General features: G+C 36.5%; 1 protein-coding gene across 2 annotated transcripts in view; it reads left to right on the top strand.

The window, feature by feature from the left end:
- Positions 1-20,882, top strand: part of c4 (complement component 4) — a 32,864-nt gene that overhangs the window by 4,983 nt on the left and 6,999 nt on the right. For both annotated transcript variants that reach the window (XM_046862235.1, XM_046862236.1), the window contains exons 9-32: positions 777-903; positions 1,060-1,175; positions 2,203-2,367; positions 2,688-2,885; positions 4,045-4,230; positions 4,337-4,483; positions 6,087-6,213; positions 6,300-6,353; positions 6,464-6,667; positions 7,202-7,319; positions 10,791-10,861; positions 10,951-11,090; positions 12,467-12,670; positions 12,767-12,818; positions 12,912-12,995; positions 13,781-13,984; positions 14,872-14,947; positions 15,055-15,211; positions 15,304-15,408; positions 17,812-17,980; positions 18,067-18,254; positions 19,790-19,945; positions 20,041-20,100; positions 20,186-20,276. In XM_046862235.1, coding sequence (XP_046718191.1) covers positions 777-903; positions 1,060-1,175; positions 2,203-2,367; positions 2,688-2,885; positions 4,045-4,230; positions 4,337-4,483; positions 6,087-6,213; positions 6,300-6,353; positions 6,464-6,667; positions 7,202-7,319; positions 10,791-10,861; positions 10,951-11,090; positions 12,467-12,670; positions 12,767-12,818; positions 12,912-12,995; positions 13,781-13,984; positions 14,872-14,947; positions 15,055-15,211; positions 15,304-15,408; positions 17,812-17,980; positions 18,067-18,254; positions 19,790-19,945; positions 20,041-20,100; positions 20,186-20,276 — 3,199 coding nt within the window. The remainder of the gene's footprint in view (positions 1-776; positions 904-1,059; positions 1,176-2,202; positions 2,368-2,687; positions 2,886-4,044; positions 4,231-4,336; positions 4,484-6,086; positions 6,214-6,299; positions 6,354-6,463; positions 6,668-7,201; positions 7,320-10,790; positions 10,862-10,950; positions 11,091-12,466; positions 12,671-12,766; positions 12,819-12,911; positions 12,996-13,780; positions 13,985-14,871; positions 14,948-15,054; positions 15,212-15,303; positions 15,409-17,811; positions 17,981-18,066; positions 18,255-19,789; positions 19,946-20,040; positions 20,101-20,185; positions 20,277-20,882) is intronic.

The raw sequence follows: 20,882 nt of genomic DNA, 5'->3' as shown, positions 1-20,882 counted from the left end.
TTTGGATAATGATAGCTTGTCCTGTATGTATGAAGGTGTTTGATATGGATGATGGACTGTATAGATGATGAAGAGTGATGATATGGATGATGGTGATTGATGATATGGATGATGACTGACTGTATGGAAAACGATATGGATGGTGATATGGAATGTATGGATGACTGTGATGATGATGATGATGATGATGACATGGACTATATGGAGGATGCTGATGATTATGATGACAGACTGTATGGATGATGGTGATCATAATATGTATGATGACATGGACTCTATTGATGATTAAAAATAAACTGTAGATGATGTTGATGATGATGATGATGATGATGATGATGACATGGTTTGTATGGATGATGATTGTGATGATGGTGATTAATGATGACGGACAGTATGATGAAGATGACTGATGATATTGATGATGGACAGTATGGATGATGGTAATGAGTGATGATATAAATGAGGGTGTTTGATATGGAGGATGTACAGTATAGATGATAGTAATGAGTGATGATATTAATGATGGTAATTGATCATATGGATGATGACTGACTGTATGGACGAAGATATGGATGATATAGAATGTATGGATGACGGTGACGATGATTGTGATGATGGACAGTATGAAACAATGGTAATGAGTGATGATATGGATGATTATAGCATGGACTGTATATGGATGAGTGATGATATAGATTTTATGAAAGATTTGTCTAGATGGTGATGTTAAGGGTAATAAAAATAACAAAAACTAATGAAAATTTGTCATCATTCAGGTTGAAGATGGCCAGGCAGATGTCATAGTCCTCACTAAAGATTTACAGTCTGCTGCAAAAAATCAGAACATTGAGCACATTACAGACCAGTACCTCTACATCGCTGCTACTGTTCTGGAAAAAGCAAGTGAGTCTCACACACAGCGAAAAGCTTAATCATACACACTGTTCATTTTTTCCTGAAAAATGTCTAGTACACTGTTCATGTCTCTGTGTGTGTGTGTGTGTGTGTGTGTGTGTGTGTGTGTGTGTGTGTGTGTGTGTGTGTGTCTTACTTATGCAGGTGGAGAGGTAGAGGAAGCAGAGAGCTCCTCAGTGAAGATCGTGACCTCTCCGTATGTCATCGATTTGTCAAGGACAAAGAAATATTTTACTCCTGGGGGTATTTTCTCTATTCTGGTATGTGTTTAAAGAAAAGAACTACTCCATACATACAAATACCAGAACAAGATATAAAGCAATGTAATAGAAAATAAGTAAATACCACTTGATCTACAGCATTTATTATTATAACAGAGCACTATTGTTAGTAGTGGCAGCATTTTAATATGATCATTAGTTGTAGTATTAAATAATTCAAGCCTTGCAGTACTTTAAAAAAAAGTACCTGACAATATTTTACCACAGACCTGTTGATTTCTCATTTCTGATAAGAAGATTTCATTCCCTCTAACAAGCAGCTCTGACCCTCATTTTTCTGTAAAGATTTATGTCAATGCATTCATTCCTATTAAATAAATTAAAGAAAGTGATATTTCTATAATCAGGTATTCATTTAATATACATGGAAATAATATTTACATATTTGATGATAATAACATGGATGATGATATGGAAAGATTATATGGATGAGATGGACGATGATGATTGATCCATTGATATAAAAAAAAACTATGTTCATCTTCTATATCTACACTGTTTAACACTCAGGGGAGTGGGAGGAGTTATATAGTTTGATGGCCACAGGCAGAAATGATCTCCCAAATAAATAAACTGCAAAAGTAAAAAGTACCAAGAGTATTCTTTAAAATATATACACACATCAACCAGGCATAAGATTATGACCACCTGCCTAATAATGTGTTGGTCCCCCTTTTGCTGCAAAAACAGTCCTGATCCTTCAAACATTAACATCATTAACTTGTTTAGCAATCTGAGCTCCAGGAGCGCGTCTGTTGGGATCAGCCTTCACTCCCCATGTGCATCAATTGCCGCCTGTAGCCGGTTCTCCTTCCTCGGACCACTTTTGATAGATATTGACCCATTAAGAGGTGACATGGTGAAGAAATGGATGGCTCAGTGTTATTCGCTTAGAGTCATAATGTTATGTCAATGTTATTCCTGGTCGTTGTATATATATATATGGCACTGTGATATATATATATATGGTACTTGACATTACGATCTCTCTCCTGCTATGCTGTAGGGCACCATCAGCTTCCCAGATGGCACCAGAGCTCCTAATTTGAAAACAAAAGTCGATGTGACTATTGATAAACAGACTACTAATATGGAGAGCACCGGGGATAGTAGTGGAAACATAGCAATCACATTTCCAGTCCCAGTGAAGACCAAGCAAATGTTTATCAGGGTAACAATAACAATGCATTGACTCATGCATTATTATTTATTTTTCTAAGATAAATGCACACTTGTACAGCTGCACGTTTTCATGTGAAAGGATGAATCTTTCTTTCTTTTTTTTTATCTTGATCGCTTTTGTTTTTGCATGTTGTGTTTATCTAACACTATACTTCAGAATATTAATATTACTTTTATATAGAGAAGAATGAGTGTGTACTTAAGTTCTGAAGAGCTCTGAAGAGCTTTTTTTCTTAAATGATAAGCAATATATGGTATATTACTGTATTACTGCTCCCTGCATTAACATGAGCTTCTCATGTTTGGCAGGTGCACGTGCCAGGAGATGATGACACAGACATCGTGAATGACGCTAAAATAAAAAGCAAAGCAATCAGTGATGAATCTGGCAGTTACCTGAGTGTGGAGGTGCAGCATCAGATCCTCAGCCCTGGCCAAAGCCTGCAGGTCACATTGAGAGACATCACGACACCTGGGAATTCAAGACCCTCGCATATCTATTACCTGGTAAATAAACATAGGTGTTAAACATTATAATTTTATTTAACGGCGCATTTTAGAACAAAGCTCTATGCTTTTTAATCCAGAAGTCACATGTAAACTGAGCAGAGGTGGTGGGATCAGGAAGGGGGGAATGTTTCCCACAGACAGCAGGGGGCAGTAAAGCTCAGGTGTGTGTGTCAGTAATTCCTGGGTCCTGTGAAAATGCTGCATTATGCTACATACCTGCTTAAAAAAAAAAAAAATGTTCAATAGTTTTATATTTCTAAAAGACAATATATTTAACTTACAATATAGTATATATCTTGACTCTTAAACAATTATGCATTACTTTTACAGCCTTCAGTTAAAATAACTTTATTACTTCTTTTTGGGTGAAACAATCTTGTTCAGGAAATACTACCACTACTACTACCAGCACTAATAATATTAATAATAATAATAATAATAATAATAATAATAATAATAATAATAATAATACCATTAGAATCACCATCATCTATATTACGATATATTACCAATAATAGTATAACAATCCAAAAAATAATAATAATAATAATAACAATAATAATAATAATAATAATAATAATACACCATAACTATTAATAACTACTACTATCACCACCTCTGATATAAACAGTACCGCCACTACTACTAATGCAAATTTTACCTCTATCAAACTCCACCATGAATACTAATATAAGTAATACCACCACCACCATCACTAATCATAGTAATAATAATTCCATTAGAACCACCACCATTACAACTAATTGTAATACTACCACCATTAATAATAATAATAACAACACAATCACTACTACTAGTATAAATAGTACCACTACCACCACCACTACTACTAATAAATATCACCATTAGAACCATTACTACCATTAATAGTATTAACACCACACTACTACTACTACTACTACTACTACTACTACTACTACTAATAATAATAATAATAATAATAATAATAATAATAAAGGACCTGTTACATATCCAATAGTCAGAGATTTTCTAAACATATTTTGCAAATGATTCATACAATTTAATTTCATCATCTTCTAAAAATAAAAATGGAAATTAAATAAAAATAAAATGTGTTTAAAATAAGGAAATACATTTCTTCCTTTACAGCAGCTCTGATGTTTTCTCTCTCCAGGTTGTGAGTAAGGGCAGAATTCTGCAAGCAGGCAGTGTGCAGAGAACTGAACTGACCTCCATAAGCCTGCCTTTCTCCGTGGACATGGTGCCTGCCTTCCGCCTGGTGGCCTACTACTACTCAATAAACAACAACATAGTGGCCGACTCCGTATGGGTGGATGTGAAAGATGTGTGCAAAGGAAAGGTATTGAAACCCATATCAGTGCTTCTTCAGATCAAGATACCAAAGCTTGAGATTAATTGACAAAAATATCAATAATCTAACTTTTCTTTTTGTAAATTTTTTCCAGTTAGAAATAGTTCCATTCAATGAACTGAAACCCGCGCAAGAATTTGATGTGTCAATCAAGACGGATCCGGACAGCAAGGTGGCGCTAAGTGCAGTGGATTCAGCTGTGTATATCCTTAATAAAAAGGGCAAACTGACTCCTCAGAAGGTACGATCTTAATGACAGTCTGGCAAAATGTTTAGAAAATTAATACTGTAACAGTATCAAGTTCACTGTGTGGTCAGTGTTGGGATCAATTCTATATAAGGCTTATTTATAGAGAAATATAAAATCAATCCAATCAAATAAATAAAAATCTAATAGTTCTATAATATACATAAAACATAATAATAATTCATCATGTATATATCATTACTACTACTACTATCAATTCCCAACCACACCAACCTGTCATTCCTGGGCCCCTGAGAAAGGCCCTGAACCCCATAGCTGCTCAGTTGTAAGGAGGAGAAAAATGTGAGTCTGTCTGGAAAAGAGCATCTGCCAAATGCTATAAATGTAAACTTAAATGAAAAACTACTACAACTTATTTTACTACTATAATTTCTACTACTTCCACCGTTAGCACTACTTACTACTTTTACAACTACTCCTATTTATACTACTACTACATCTGGTCTATTTTTAGTAATACTTTAATAATTAGTCTAATTACTTTTGTAATACTGTTAATTCTACTGCTACTTCTACAACTACTTTTATTTCTCCTCCTACTTCTGCTTTTACTACTATTCCTACTTCTAATGCTACTCCTATTACTTCTACTACTACTTGTAGTACTTTTACTATTACTCTACAGCCACACTACTTCTACAACTGCTCCTATTTCTCCTCCTACTTCTGCTACTACTTCTGCTTTTACTACTACTCCTACTTCTACTACTACAACTACTCATATATCTCATATTACTAATAGTGGAGTGGTAGCTCAGTGGTTAAGGTGCTGGGTTACTTTTACTATTACTTTTACAACTACTCTTCTTTCTACTGCTATAATTACTTCTACTACTTGTAGTACTTTCACTATTACTACTTCAGCTACACTACTTCTACAACTGCTTCTAGTTCTCCTACTACTTCTGCTCTTACTACTACTACTTCTACTACTACTCCTATTTCTAGTACTACTACTAAGACTTTTAAAACTTCTACTAGTATTAATTCTACAACTACTCCTATTTCTACTACTATAACTACTTCTACTACCACTACCACCACTTCTACTACTTTTTCTACTACAATTACTTCTAGTACTACTTCTATTTATACTACTATAACTACTTCTACTACCACTTTTTTTTTACTACAATTACTTCTAGTACTACTGCTATTTCTACTACAAAAAATTATAATAATATTTAATCATATATTTTATAATTATATAAATTGAATAATACCTAAATAAATCAAACACCAATCTCTCTTTCCCTTAGCAAATTATAATTTTTAAACATATAAACCTTGTTTTATTACATAAAATGCGATTGTGTGGTCAAATGAGAAGTGCATATGACTGAATTTAATCACATCATGTGTTTGGATGTCAAAAAAACATAACATGCCCTGCATTGGAAAAATAAACAAGTAAAAATGGATGAATCGGGAAAGGGAAAAAAAATTCTTACTCAGAAACACATGTATTATTCTGATTTTAAGATCATGTGACTTTTCTGCAAATTTTTTATTTCCATTTACGTAGCACTGTGATCTAATTTAAGAAGTAAATTCACCAACACTGATCTTCTTACAGATGTTCGAGTTTATGAACTCGTATGATCTGGGATGCTCTGCAGAAATAGAAAACTCCAGGTCTGTCCTGGAAACTGCAGGACTCACGTTCATCTGTAACTGTGAAACAAATCCAAGTGTACTTAAAGGTACCAAGTTCTCTTACAATAGACAAATGATCAATGATTTGTGCAGGTTATTATTCTCAATCCTTTTACTTCTCTGACCTGATTAGCTCATAAATGCTTCAGCGACCGTCAGAGACACAAGAGGGACCTCAATGCACTCGGTAAGATCCCAGAATGCATCTTGTCCTTGAGTACTGTAGCGTATGACAAACTGCAGAGCATAATTACATTATGAAAGGAACATGAATTTACTGACAGCTGCTGTATTCAGTCAACAGCTACAAGAACCAAGACAGGAAGTGCTGTGAAGATGGAAGGAAGAAAGGGCTAATGACAAAGTCATGTGATCAGAGGATGAAATATTTAATGCATCAGTCAAAGAGCTGCCAGGAAGCTTTCAAAAAGTGCTGCAAGGCTGCAGCGGAAAAGAGGAAACAGGACCAACTGAAGAGAAGGATGGGCAACTTAGGAAGAAGTACAGATTTGTATACTTTTTTAAATGAATATTATAATTATTACTTTTATAATATTTTATTTTTTCAACAGCATTTCTCCATTTACATTAACTTCTTCACAAATCTTTCATTCATATCTACATCCCAGCTTGAACTCTTTTAGAGCTGCTGATACAGGAAACAAATCCACGACCTTCCGACCAATCAGAATGGAGAATTTAAATTCCTTTTCAAAGCGCGATTCAATACGCCTGCTGATTTGAAGAGCTAATTTCATTATTATTCATTTCAGACTCAATAACTTATGGCTTTAAATCTGTACAGACTGCATAGAAGCCCATTAGTCTGAGGGGGAAAAGAAAGAAAAATCTTTCAATTTGTTTAATTGTTTCCTCCCTCTTCATTACTAATTGAAAATCAATTCAGAAACCAATCCTGAGCCATTTTTAAGATTTAAGATTACAGATAGCATTAGATGTCCTGCTTTGTAAGACAGTGAACCAGGGACTATCAAAAAGCACTCAGCTTTCTTTCCTTTCCTTCTTTCCATGCAGCACATGGCACTGGAATAGAGGAGGATGAGCTTGATGAAGTCTCCATCTACATCCGTAGTTTCTTTCCTCAGTCATGGATGTGGGAGATTTTAAATGCAGACACCTCGGGCAACATCAGGTACATTGCAAATCAGACCTGAAATGATGCTTAATGTAAAATATTGTTACTTTGTCTTTAATATTGTTACATAAGGCAGCTAAATAAACTATACAGACAAACATATTGGGATGCTTGGAACTTTTTCCATCTATATATGATTCCTATATATGGAATATATAGCAAAGGTCAATATGGAATATTTTTAAACTATGGCCCTCACATTTGGAAAGTCCTCAGAACAAAGCCAGCGACATATTTAATATTAAAATTTTCTATTTTCTATACATATTTTCTAATATGTTTTATGACTATCATATTTAATAATAATAAAGAATGGCTTTCAAACTAAAATGTCCCTTAGTTATTAATAGAGGTTGAAACACAGATAGTTGATTGAACTATTGGCAAAAATCCATACCAATAGTTTTTCCGACTCCTGGTCCGCTGTCATTACGAGAGCGGCCTCTAGTGGCGAATCACTGACAGCACATGCTGTTTGTTTTTACACGCGAGACTGAATGCTGCACGGAGAGCGTTATAATATATTTATCATTTATAATTTATTGATTATATAATTCATATATTCATATTTATGTCCTTCAGCACATTTTCATGATTAAGTACTGTTTATTTATGTTTACATTTTTTGTCATTAATTCAGTAGCTACTGTTTTACATGGAGTGTTATGATTGATTGTTTTTTTATACAGTATATATTTTAAAAATGATCCGTTCATTATTGGTTATCAGTAAGTACGATTCAACCTAGCTATCAGTATCAGTAAAATCAGTCGACCTCTAGTTATTAAGATAGCCTAATTATTTGTAAGATTCACTTACCAACCCTATGCATATATGGTAAGTAAATGCTATTTCTCACACTCTGTGTTAATGATTTATAATCACACTCTTGGTGTCAGGATTGGTTCCCCTTTTCTGGTTCCTCTCAAGGTTTCTTCCTCATACAATCTAAGGGAGTTTTTCCTGGCCACAGTCGTCCCAGGCTGCTCATCGAGAATAAATACAAATCAGTTTAAATAAGTAAATTTTGTTCTATAGTTCTTACATTTTGCAAAGTTGCTTTAAGACAATGTCCATTGTTAAAAGATATAGAAATAAAATAAAATTTTCCAAATTAGGATGTGTGACACTTGTATAGGATGTCTTCGGTAGTAGTAATTACATTTTTTCAAACATGAATTACCAGACCCAAATCTGTTCCAGCATCACAATGCTCCTTGTAAACAAAACCAGCTACATGAAGATATGCTTTACATGGGTTGGAGTAAAAGATCTTGAGCTTCAACCCTATTGAACACGTTTGGGGCGAATTGGAACACCAGACCTCTTCACCTTACATCAGTACCTTACATTAACACCCATGTGACTGAATGAATCTCATGCAAATCTCCACACTCCAAAATCTAGTGGACCGTCATCTCCATACAGGAGTGAAGGTTATTGTAACATCAAAAGGGAACTGATGGGGGATGTTTAAATCCCCTTCTTAGCATCACTTGTCTAGACACTTTTGTCCTTATAGTGTAATTAGCCAGATTTTCAGTGGTGAAGGATATAATGCAGTCAATAAGGAATAAAATGTTAAAATATGCAGTTGTTTCAAGCTGAACCAAAAATCGCTGTGGAAAAGCATATATCAATATTGACCCCAAGCACCTCAGATATACAGTAAGTGTGAAATAATGACTTAGTGAATTTGCAGCTTAGGACATGCTTAAAAAAAAAAACACGACTTAAATTAGAATTGCTCAAAATCCGACGTATTTGTCTTCTATAGCTGGGCCTGGGGGAAATACATTCTTAAGTAAGGAGAGTTTTACTCAAGTAAAAGTACCGTTACTGTAATGAAATTTTACTTAAGTACAAGTTACCGTTCTAAAAAATCCACTCTAGTAAAAAGTAGCTCATTAAAAATGTATTTGAGTAAGATTTTCCCGAGGGAATAGAATAGAAAATTCTAATGTTTTCAAAAAGGGAATAAAAATCTTACTTAGTTGTACTTCTAACTGAAGGAAAACCTTTACAAATGAAAGTGCAACAATAAAAAAATGTAATAAAAAAACAATACAGTCCCTGACTAATGAATCTAATGTGAGTTATTCATTTTCGCAGCAGAGAAAAAAAAATCTCCTGTTTTTATGTCACGTACGATAACGAGAGAAATCGCAAATGCAGATTCAGAATGAGCGCAAGAATTGAACAAGTCGAATTTTTCGACGAATCAAAACGCTTCGATTGGACACTGCATTTTCAAACAAAGCGTGTGATTGGTTATACAGTAATATTGAAATCTAATGCAACATATATAACACTTTTAAATTTTTTCTTTCTCCGTTTGACATCCTGAATTTCTATGCTCGATTCTTGCTGATGCATGACGGGTCAGAACCTCCGAATCGGTCTGTGAAGCGTGAAGCTGTGAACTACTGAAAGCGCAATAGTTTTTCCGGGACACAATTTTTTTTTCTTCCTTGCATTATTTTTATTTCTTAGTTTTTTTACTCAGTAACTTAAAATACTTAAAAATACAATTACAATACTTCAAACATAATTAAATAAAAGCAAAATGACAGATTTTAAAAACTACTTTAAAAAGTAGCAATAGACAATAAAAATACTTAATTACAGTAACACGAGTAAATTTAGTTTGTTACTTTCCACTTCTGCATACACAAATGGATTTTGTGTGTCTGAAATATAGGGCTGCAACAACTAATTGATAAAATCGATAATGAAATTCATTGTCAATGAATGCCGTTATTGATAAGTTTAGGGAGTGGTAACTCCAGTGGTTAAGGCGCTGAATTACTGATCGGAAGGTCGGGGGTTCAAGCCCCGGTATCGCCAAGCTGCCACTCTTGGGCCCTTGAGCAAGGCCCTTAACCCTGTGTTCCAGGGGCGCCGTATCATGGCTGACCCTGCGCTCTGACCCCAGCTTCCAAGCAAAACTGGGATATGCGAAGAACAAATTTCACTGTGCTGTAATGTATATGTGACAAATAAAGGCTATTCTAATAAAGTTACAGTTAGCATTAAGGCAAGATAACACAAATGGTGGAGAGTAAAGGTTAACTGGTAGCAGGAAAATGTGTGCGTTGGAAGTCATCCAAAACATGGGAGCATTTTATATTAAACACAATAAAGAAAACTGTATCTGGAAGTAATGCACAGCGGAGCCACAGTGATGCACAAGCACACACTTTTATACATAAATACCCTGAATTATGGTTTTATATAGTTATAATAAGCAAAACATCCAATAATAATGAAAAAAATTTATCAGATTAGTAGAAATAAAATAATCGATTAATTGATTATCAAGATAATTGTTAGTTGAAGCCCTACTGCAATACAAGTGTGTGTACTGTGACTTTAAAAATGTTCACATACTAGAACAACTGCAAAATAAATAGATTTTATAAACACACTACATGAATTTACACTCCTTTTGTTGTTACATTTATTCAGGCATTCCACAATTGCTCCAGACTCCATCACCACATGGGAAGTTCAAGCTGTGGCTCTTTCACCAACTAAAGGTCAGCAGTTACATCTCTTCCAGCTATGTCAAAACCATTGCATTCCCGTATACATGAGTTCCTTCATTTCTTCATTTCCGATGCCACAGGATTCTGTGTAGCAGATCCACAGCCTCTAAGAGTCTTCCGGGACTTCTTCATATCCGTAAAACTGCCCTATTCGGTGAAGAGGAACGAGCAGCTGGAGGTGAAAGCTGTCGTGTTCAACTACAAACAAGAAAGATTAGAGGTAAGACGCACAAACACCCCGAGTCTTTGAGAAGGATCTGATGATGTGTCTCTGGTGACTTCTAACATGAGGAGACAAATTCTTTAGTTTTTTTATATTATATTGTACTTATCTTCTGAGTTATACTTTTAAAGGTTACATTTCTGATACATTTTTGTTAGTTTTATTTCATAGTAACAGGGCTGTTTAAGTAAGGAAAGGAACAAGGGAGGGGGAAAAAGGAAAGGAAAAAGAGAGGGAGGAAAGAGGTGGGATGGTACAGGAGAGGATGCAAGGAAAGAGGGCATGGGAAAGGAGAATTGATTGTAAGGGGAAAGGAAAGCAGGAGGAAGATAAATGAACAGACGGGTGAATGGACGGGAAAGGAAAAAAGTGGAGGGAGGGATGGAGAAGTGGGATGGGAGGAAAGGACTGGAAGTATAGGAAAGTGTAGGGAAGAAAAGAGGGAGGGAGGATTAGTATAAAGAAAAGGGAGGCGGAAGAAAATGAATAAATATATGGATGAAAAAAGGAAAAACTGGAGAAAGGGGTAGGGAAAAGGGAAGGAAAGAGGACAGAGGATGAGTAGTGAAGAAGAGGGAGGAGGAAGATAAATGAATAAATATATGGATTAAAAAAGGAAAAACTGGTAAGAAGGGAAGGAAAAGGGAAGGAAATAGGGATGTATGAAGGGGATCGAAGGATAGAGGAAAGAATAGAAGGGAAGAAGGAGTGAGGAGGAAAGGGAAGAGGAGAGAAGAAAAGGAAGAGGAAGGGCAGACGAATGAATAGATGGATGGATTGTTTGATGGAAGGAAATAAAAAATAGAGGAAAAGCTAGAGAGAAAGAAAATAATAGAAAGAAAGAAGAGGATGGGAGTGCAGTGGAGAGAAGAAGAGAAGAGAAGAGAGAGAAGAGAAGAGAAGAGAGAAGAGAAGAGAAGAGAAGATGAAAGGGATAATAGGGGAGGTATGGAAGGAAGATGAATGAATAGATGGACAGATGAAAGGGGGAAACAAAGCACACTTCATATAAAAATATTTTATACATTTTATATAATTGTCAATTTGCTGAAGCATGGCAATTTTTAAAATACATTTTATTTCATTTACTAATTATTTTTTATATAATTAAAATGAAACTGATTTTAATTAGCAATTTATTATGTAGAATGTAATACAAAAATACAATTTTTTTTATTTGTAACATTTAAATGATCATTTTCAAATAGAATAGAAAAAATGCCCTTTTTAAGTACTTTTTTATGTATTTTTTTTTTTGTATACTTATTTGTTTAGTGATTCAGTTTTGATTATGCCAATTATCTATATATCAAAATAAAACCAATCAGTTGTTGAACATGATCACTCACTCGTACAGTGTTGCTGTATCTAAGGTCACCGTGAGGATGGACCAGGTGGCAGGGTTGTGCAGTGCCGGAAGCGGAGACGTGGTGCAGAAGGTCACAGTGGAACCCCACTCTGCCATTGCTGTTTATTTCACTGTGGTGCCTCTGATCATCGGAACCATTCCTATCAGAATTCTGGCGTATGCCTCGCACAACATCAATGACAAGATCCAGAAAGAGCTCAAAGTAGTGGTACTGTCATGTCTCTATTCTTCATCAGAAAATCAGGTTTCAGGTATAGGTTTAATCTTCAGAACTTTGTGAACTCATGATGATTTCTGTTTACAGGGAGAGGGGGAGCTGTTCTTCATTGAAAGTGAATACAACATCGATGCAAAGAGTAAGACTAATACTGTACAGTAGATACTCAACACAGCTGTGTTTCACAGTGGAATGTGGAGGTTGTGGTACTGATTTTGCTCGTTGTGTGCAGCTGATAAAAAACTGGAATTCGAAATTCCAGCCCCTGAGGATGAGATTCCAGGCCAGGAATCAACTACACACATGAGTTTTAAAGGTAAAAACATGCCAGACAGACAGACAGACAGACAGACAGACAGACAGACAGACAGACAGACAGACAGACAGACAGACAGACAGATAGATAGATAGATAGATAGATAGATAGATAGATAGATAGATAGATAGATAGATAGATAGATAGATAGATAGATAGACAGGTATAAAAAAATGTATTAAGTTAGAGGAGAAGGAAAAATTTAGTTAGAGGAAGATGAGATAAAAAGGAGGAGAAAGAGATTAAGAAGAAGGAAAACGTGTTAGAGGAAGAGGAGATGAAGAAGGAGGAGGAGGAGGAGGAGATAAAGAGGGATGAGGAGAAGATAAGGTTAGGAGGAGAAAAAGTTGCAAGAGGAAGATATATATAAAGGTGATGCCATGAATGCAGATGAATAGATAGAAGGATGGGAAGAAATAAAGGAGAGAGAGAACAGGTAGAAGGACCGAGAGATACATTAATGGATAAAAGATTAGCTACATGTTCAGACAGACAAGCAGGAGATATGAAAAATATATGAACAATGAACAAAGAGTGAGATGGACAGACATGAGGGGGACAAAATGAAAAATGTGAAGAGAACAAGAAATAGAATGATGGCTTTTGGGTGACTGATGGACAGACAGAGATGTAGACAGAATGAGTAGACTGTTGATTAGATAGATATGAGGACAGGTTGATGGACAGAGCATGATAAACTGAACTGGATAGAGGTGTAGACAGACAGAGACAGTTACAGACAAACAAAAATAAAAAAGCTGCTGTTTCTGTGTTTTTTGTTGCAGGTGGTGTAATGGGAGAATCTGTGGATAACTGTCTAAACCTGGAGGGAGTGAACGAGTTGATCAAGCTGCCTACAGGCTGTGCAGAGCAGACCATGGTGAAGATGTCTCCTGCCATTCACGCCATGAACTATTTAGACGCCACCAACCAATGGATTTCCCTGAAAGCAGAGCGCAGAGAACAAGCTGAAAACATGATCCAAGCTGGTGAGTGACAGAGAAAATAAATTAGAGGAGAAAGAGGAGAAAAAGTTGGAGACGGAGTAGAAGGAAGAGGAGGTAAAGTATGCAGAGAAGGAGGAGGAGATAAAGTTAGAGGAGGAGGAAGAGAAGATGAAGTTAGAGGAGGAGGAGGTAAAGTTAGAAGAGGAAAAGGAAGAAATAAAGTTAGAGGAGGTAGAGGAGAGAAAAGGAGAAGGAGAAGAAAATGAAGATAGAGGAGAAAATAAAGTTAGAGGAGGAGGAAGAGAAGATGAAGTTAGAGGAGAAGGAGGTGGAGATAAAGGAAGAGAATGAGGAGGTAGAGATAAAGCTAGAGGAGGAGAAGAAAATTAAGATAGAAGAGAAGGAGGAGATAAAGTGAGAGGAGGAGAAGAAAATAAAGATAGAGGGAGAGGAAGAGAAAGGAAAAGGAGGAGGAGGAGATACCAAAAAGAAGGAGGAGGAGGAGGAGGAGGAGATAAAGTTAGAGGAGGAGGAAAATAAGCAGAAGAAAGATAAAAATGAGTTTGAGGAGCAGGAGTAGGAGGAGGAAAAGAAGAAGCAGAAGGAGGATGGGGTTAAGAAGAAGAAGGATGAGGGGAGATTAAGGAGAAGGAGGGGAGAAGATTAAATTAAAGGAGTAGGAGGAATAGATTGAGTTGGAAGAGAAGAGAAAGACGAAGATGAAGAATGACAGAAGAAGAAATAAGGTTTAGAAAATAAATGAAGGAAGATGATGATAAAGGGGGAAGAGACAAAGAAGGGCTCGAGGAAGGAGAAAGAGACGAGAAGAAAAACATCCCATAATGATCTCTAAAATCGTTGATTGTGAGTAATAAATCACTATTCAGTCACACGTCAGTGTCGTGATTAAAAGGCTGCCTGTGTGGCAGGTTACACTCGGGTCCTCATGTACAAGAAGGACGATGGATCCTATGGGGCGTTCCTAAAAACACCCAGCAGCATTTGGTAAATTTCCTTTGAACTCATTAAGAACAAACTTTCACAGTGAATGAAACGCCTTCGTGTTATTTGCATACTGTAGACCTGAAACTGTCCTCTGATTGGTCCTCCAGGCTCACAGCCTTCATCGCCAAGGAGCTGACAAGAGCACGGGACATTATCAGCGTTAGAGAGTCACACATTCAGGATGCCGTGTCCTATCTGATATCCAAGCAGAAGGCTAACGGTGCATGGGACGACCCAAATCCTCTCTATGACCGAGGAATGAAGGTACAAGCAACTTGCAATTAAAACCATCACAAGGCGAACACATTGTTGTTTTTTTCTATATAACAATAAAAAAAAAACGCTCGTGTTCTCAGGGTGGAGTCGGACAATCCGAGGACGACGTCCCCTTGACGGCATATGTCCTCATAGCCTTTAATGACGCGATGCCTGTGTATGAACTGGGGACGGACACGGAACTGGTAACACATTTATATTCTATTATGCAGTGGGCAAAATGTGAGTGTACCATAATATTTTGTGTCGCATTAGTTTGTTTTGTAACCTTTTTTATTTTATTTTTTGCAGTTTTTTAACCTTGCGTAAAGAATTTGTTTACCCTTTAAATGTAACAGGTACATTTCTAATATTGGTTTCCTGCTACATAGAAAAAAATAAAAAAATAAAATTTCAACTTTAAATAAGTAAAAAAAACAAAAATAAAAATAAAAAGTCAGTATTCAGTATTGGTGATTTCCAAAAGTTTTTTTAATTGAATAAAAAAATTAATGAACATTTAAATTAATATAATGAATGCGGAGATAAACAGAATATTTATAAGAAATAGAGAAAGACAGAGATAAATAGATGGGCAGGTGGAGAGATAAAAAAAAAAAAAATGCTAATCAGGCAAAAAAGTCTTCTGCCTAGAACACCAGCAAGTCTCACGGCATTCCGTGATTTAGTCACAAACGTAATATATTGATTCGTGTTCAGAGACACGACTTTTCCCTTTTTTTGTGTGACTAAGGACGACTTTCAATGTAACGTATTTTAATGGGATGTTGACAAAGTTTTCTTTCTGCAGCTGGATATCAGACGCTGTATTTTTTTTTTTTATTGTATGTTATTGATTTTTTTTTTACTCCATTTAATTGCTTGATATTCGGTAAACTACTCGCTATTATAAACCATCGTAAGTGTTTTCTTTCCAGTCAAAACACAGTAAATTGATTCTCCAGGGTAATTAACGAGACTGCGTTAATTAGAGACATACACATTGAATACAGTATACAATATATATATATATATATATTTATATATATATATTCTGATTTTTTCTGTAATAAAAATGGGGGGAAAATGATCACCTTCAGCATTTTTGTCAGCATTAACCATGATCCTTTGTCTCTGTTGCTATGGAGACGGACCCAGACGGAGACGGTCGTGCTGAGTGACACGAAAAAAAGAGGGAAATTCGTGTCCATGCACAAAAATCATTAGACTGTATAAAATGCCGTGAGACTGTGTTAAAAGGACAGACGGACACTGACAGGTTAAACATTAGCACTATGTACATATGGACAAAATTCTATAAACGGTTGGATAAAAGCATGAAAAGATAGAGGTGAGCCGAGATAGAGGTTGACAGACAAATTAATAGATGAACGCACAGAAAAGTTAGAACTGATAAAGAGAGACAAATAGATAGACATATAAATGGGTAGACAGTCCAAAGGTACTAGGAGGTACTAGGAGCTAAAAAGAAATAGACAGACAGCCAAGAAAAAATTCTGCCAGACATAACAAACGAAAGGACAGAGATAGTTTCATGGATAAAAGATTAGCAACACGTTCAGAAAGACAGGCAAGAGATGGACAGATTGATGGATAGAGCTTGATAAAGAATGAGCTAGACAGAGGTATAAAGAGACAGACAGGTACTACAAAAAAATCCCTTCAGATTCAGTCATTGATTTGTTCAGTCAGAAAACAAATGTCCACCACATAAGGCTTGTTTTCTTGCTACACTTTTTTATTTTATTTTATTTTTTAAGTGTCCTGTCCACATTGTCTATTTCTTGATAGGGTGGCAACTATTGCACACTATTGCATTAAATCAGTTTTGTTTCTTTAACCAAGATTATCTAGGTTGTTATTTTTTCCCTGTTATAGGCAAACCTGTAATTTTGTAAATTCCCAGTTTATTCCCATTAATTCCCTTGAAACTTTTCCAGGCTTTCCATGCCTGGAATTTTGCATACCTAGTGGCAACACCATCAATGAGTCAGCATATGCTTATTTGTCCATCTTGTTATCTCATTGTGTTCACAATTTCCATTTTGCAAATGTTTTACAAATGTACCAAGACTTGAAGAATTATGCTTTCACGAGAAGCATCTAATATTATATACAATATGGACAAAAGTATTGGGACACCAGACCTTTCCTGATCCAATGTGTTTATTCCACAAAACTTTGGAAGCATACATTTGTATGGGACGTCTTTGCATAGATTTTCATTCACTTGAACTACGAGACCCAATCCTGTTCAGTCGCAAAACCAGTTCCTTGAAGATATTCTTTACATGTGTTGGAGTGGAAGCTTTTGAGTGGTCTGCTCCTTTGGGATAAACAGAAACACTGACTGCACTCCAAGACCTCCTCACCTCACTTACATCAGTACCTGACTTTACTAATGCGTTTGTAACTGAATGAGCAGAAATCTCCACAGGAACACTTCAAATTCTAGTGGAACATCATCTGTGGAGGTTATTAGAACTATGAAAAATTGAATTCTTTTGGTCAGGTATCCACAAACTTTTGTCCCTATAATGTAGTAAAGTAATAAACTTTTCTGGCATTTGTCTCTTTCTCCTTTTCAGCGAGTAGCTAGCGAGAAGGCGAGGGCATACCTCCTTGAGCGTTTTGACGCACAACAAAACCTCTACGCTGTCGCCATTACGGCCTACGCTCTGTCCCTGAATAATCATCAAAGCCCAGATGCCACGCGAGCTCACAGGAAGCTGATGGATTTGGCCACTTGTGATAACAGTTACGCTCCACTTTAAAGTCTCCGATTTTGCACGGTATCCATTCATATCAGTTACACTCATCCCTGTATTTATACTGTCCCTTAGCGCGCTGCTTCTGGGACGTCAACGGTACAGTGGGAGGGCTGGATAAGGCAGCAGATGCCATTTCGGTGGAGGCCACAGCATACGGTTTGCTCCACGCCTTGACCATGCAGAATGAAGCGAAATCTCAGAAGATCGTCACGTGGCTCACCGAGCAGCGCAAATACGGAGGAGGTTTCCGGTCCACACAGGTGCACTGCATAATCCTACTATATAATATAATCTATATTATCTTATACAAATGCAAACACGCACTCATCTACCAAACTTGATATTTTTATTGTCCGTACTGGATGAACTTTTACTTTTTACTTTTTGATCGTTTCGCCATTAATAATACAAAACAAGTGATTGCAGTGTATACAAGCATAATTTTTTTTTAAGCAGATGCTTTAAAGCGGTGACTTCATTTTAGGAGGTCATGGACATGCCAAGGTCTGCAGCATACTTTTAGAAGGTAGAGATGGTGGAAAAGGCCATGGTCTAAACTAAGACATCTGCTGTGACTTGATGTTAGGAAGTTATGGAAAAGCCAAGGACCATAATTATTTGCCACTATATTAATAAAAAATCAGAGATGGTTGGGAGCAGGTGTTTCGTGAAAGTGTGAGAAAGCAGGGGTTTTAGTGCGATAACAAGAAATCATGGACGGGCCAAGACCCGAACCATGACTGAGTCACATGTTTTTGAAGTTCTTGGAAAACACTTTTCTTCTTCTTCCTCACACTTTTTTTGATTATTATTAAAAATTTGACACAGATGGGAACTTGCAGCATTGGCCTTGACAAGTACCTAATTATTTGACAATAATGATGCCGATAAAGGGGTGTGGCCAATAAAAAAAGAATGAGTCTTGACTGCATTTACAGTTTTTGGGCTCTTCCATGAAACCGACTGTTTCTGCTGAAATAAATCCTGATACTTTGACATCACAACCCTGGATTCTACACTTAGTCTATTTTGAAATGGTGTTTAAACCTTTTTTTTACTGAATTTGTTGCTTCTTTCCAATTAACCACAACATTTTTTATACAACGTAAATTGTATATAATTATTATAACTGGTCAATTCAGAATTCTAAATATTCAAGTATTTTTAAAGCATTGTTAATTCCAGTTGTTTTTTTTGTTTTTTTTTATCAAACCATAATACTTGGTATTCTGTTGGTGATCTTGTGATATGTGGTGAGAGTAGTGAGCAGGTTGAGAAGAGCCTGGAGAGGTGGAGGTACAGAGGAGAGAAGGGGAATGAAAGTCAGTATGGGTAAGAGTACATGTGTGTGAATGATAGGGAGGGCAGTGGAGTGGTGCGGTTGCAGGGAAAAGAGGTGGAGAAGGCGGAGGGGTTCAGGTAACTGGGGTAAACAGTGCAAAGTAATGGAGAGTGTGTTAGAGAAGTGAAGAAAAGAGTGCAGGCAGGGTGGAGTGGGTGGAGAAGAGTGACAGGAGTGATTTGTGATAGAAGAGTATCTGTGAGAGTGAAAGGGAACGTTTATAGGACTGTGGTGAGACCTGCGATGTTGTATGGATTAGAGACAGTGGCATTGAGTAAAAGACAGGAGGTGGAGCTGGAGGTAGCAGAGCTGAAGATCCTGAGATTTTCATTGGGAGTGATGAGGATAGACAGGATTAGAAATGTTTATTAGAGATTAGATTTGTGACATGTTGTGTAGCAGCGTCTCACTGGATAGCGATACCACTTGATTTTTAAGTCCTCTGATTCTCAGGATACAGTCGTAGCCCTTGAGGCCCTGTCCAAATTTAGCATCCAGAGGAATGACCTGGAAGACCTGGACCTGAGAGTGGAAATATGTGTGAACGACAAGCTTAGGCAGGATATGCACTTAAACAAGAAAACAGCACTGACCCAAACAGCGATTGAAGTAAGAGAAATATTCTATCGTTCTGCTTTAATTTGTTTATCATTATCCATTTCATTTCAATATGCAGCATATGTTTGAGTAATACGTTTTCGTAGGTCAAAGAAGTGGGCAAAGTAGTCCTGAACGTCAAGGGACTAGGAAAAGGAACATTAGCGGTAATGTTGCTTTTAAAGCCAATATCATGTACAGAATTGAATTATTATTGAATCAATCTCTCACAGTTCTCTTTTTCTTTTATAGGTTATGCAGACATACAGAGCTCTGAAAAAGCATGAGTCGTTCTGTGACCACTTCGATCTCAGTGTTAAAGTGGATGGGGAACTCCAAATCTGTATGTAATCTCCATTTTTAGCAACTCTAGGCCACTTTTTAACCCCATGAACCTTATACTGAATTTCACATCTACATTGCAGGCAGGAAATGAACTTATTTGCCAGAGAAACCAAGCACTGTTTAAGAGATAATACATAAGTCACCCAAAACAACCATTAATACATATTTCTTTATACACTATATTGCCAAAAGTATTGGGACACCTGACCTTTCCTGCTATATGTGGTTCTTTTCCAAACTGTTACCACAAAACTTGAGGCACTCAATTGTACAAGACATCTTTAAATGCGCTGTAATAAAATGTTGCATTCACTTGGAACTTGTAACCCCAAACCTGTTCCAGCATAGTGATGCTCCTGGGCACAAAGTGAGCTCCTTGAAGATCTGGTAGGTGAAGTGAGGAGGTCTAGGTTTCAGGCAGCGTTCCATTTCATCCAGAAGGTGTTCATTAGGGTTGAGGTCAGAGCTCTTTAACAGGCCACTCGAGATCTTCACGATCTTTAGCTTTAACAGTTTGGGGAAGAACTGGACAAGGCTGGAAAGGTGTCCCAGATGTCCCAATAACTTTGTCCATATGTGTAGAAATGGTGTAAACTCTAGAAAA

This window comes from Silurus meridionalis, chromosome 12, assembly GCF_014805685.1.
Source record: "Silurus meridionalis isolate SWU-2019-XX chromosome 12, ASM1480568v1, whole genome shotgun sequence".
Taxonomy (NCBI): domain Eukaryota; kingdom Metazoa; phylum Chordata; class Actinopteri; order Siluriformes; family Siluridae; genus Silurus; species Silurus meridionalis.
This window is presented reverse-complemented; position numbering and strand designations above follow the sequence as displayed.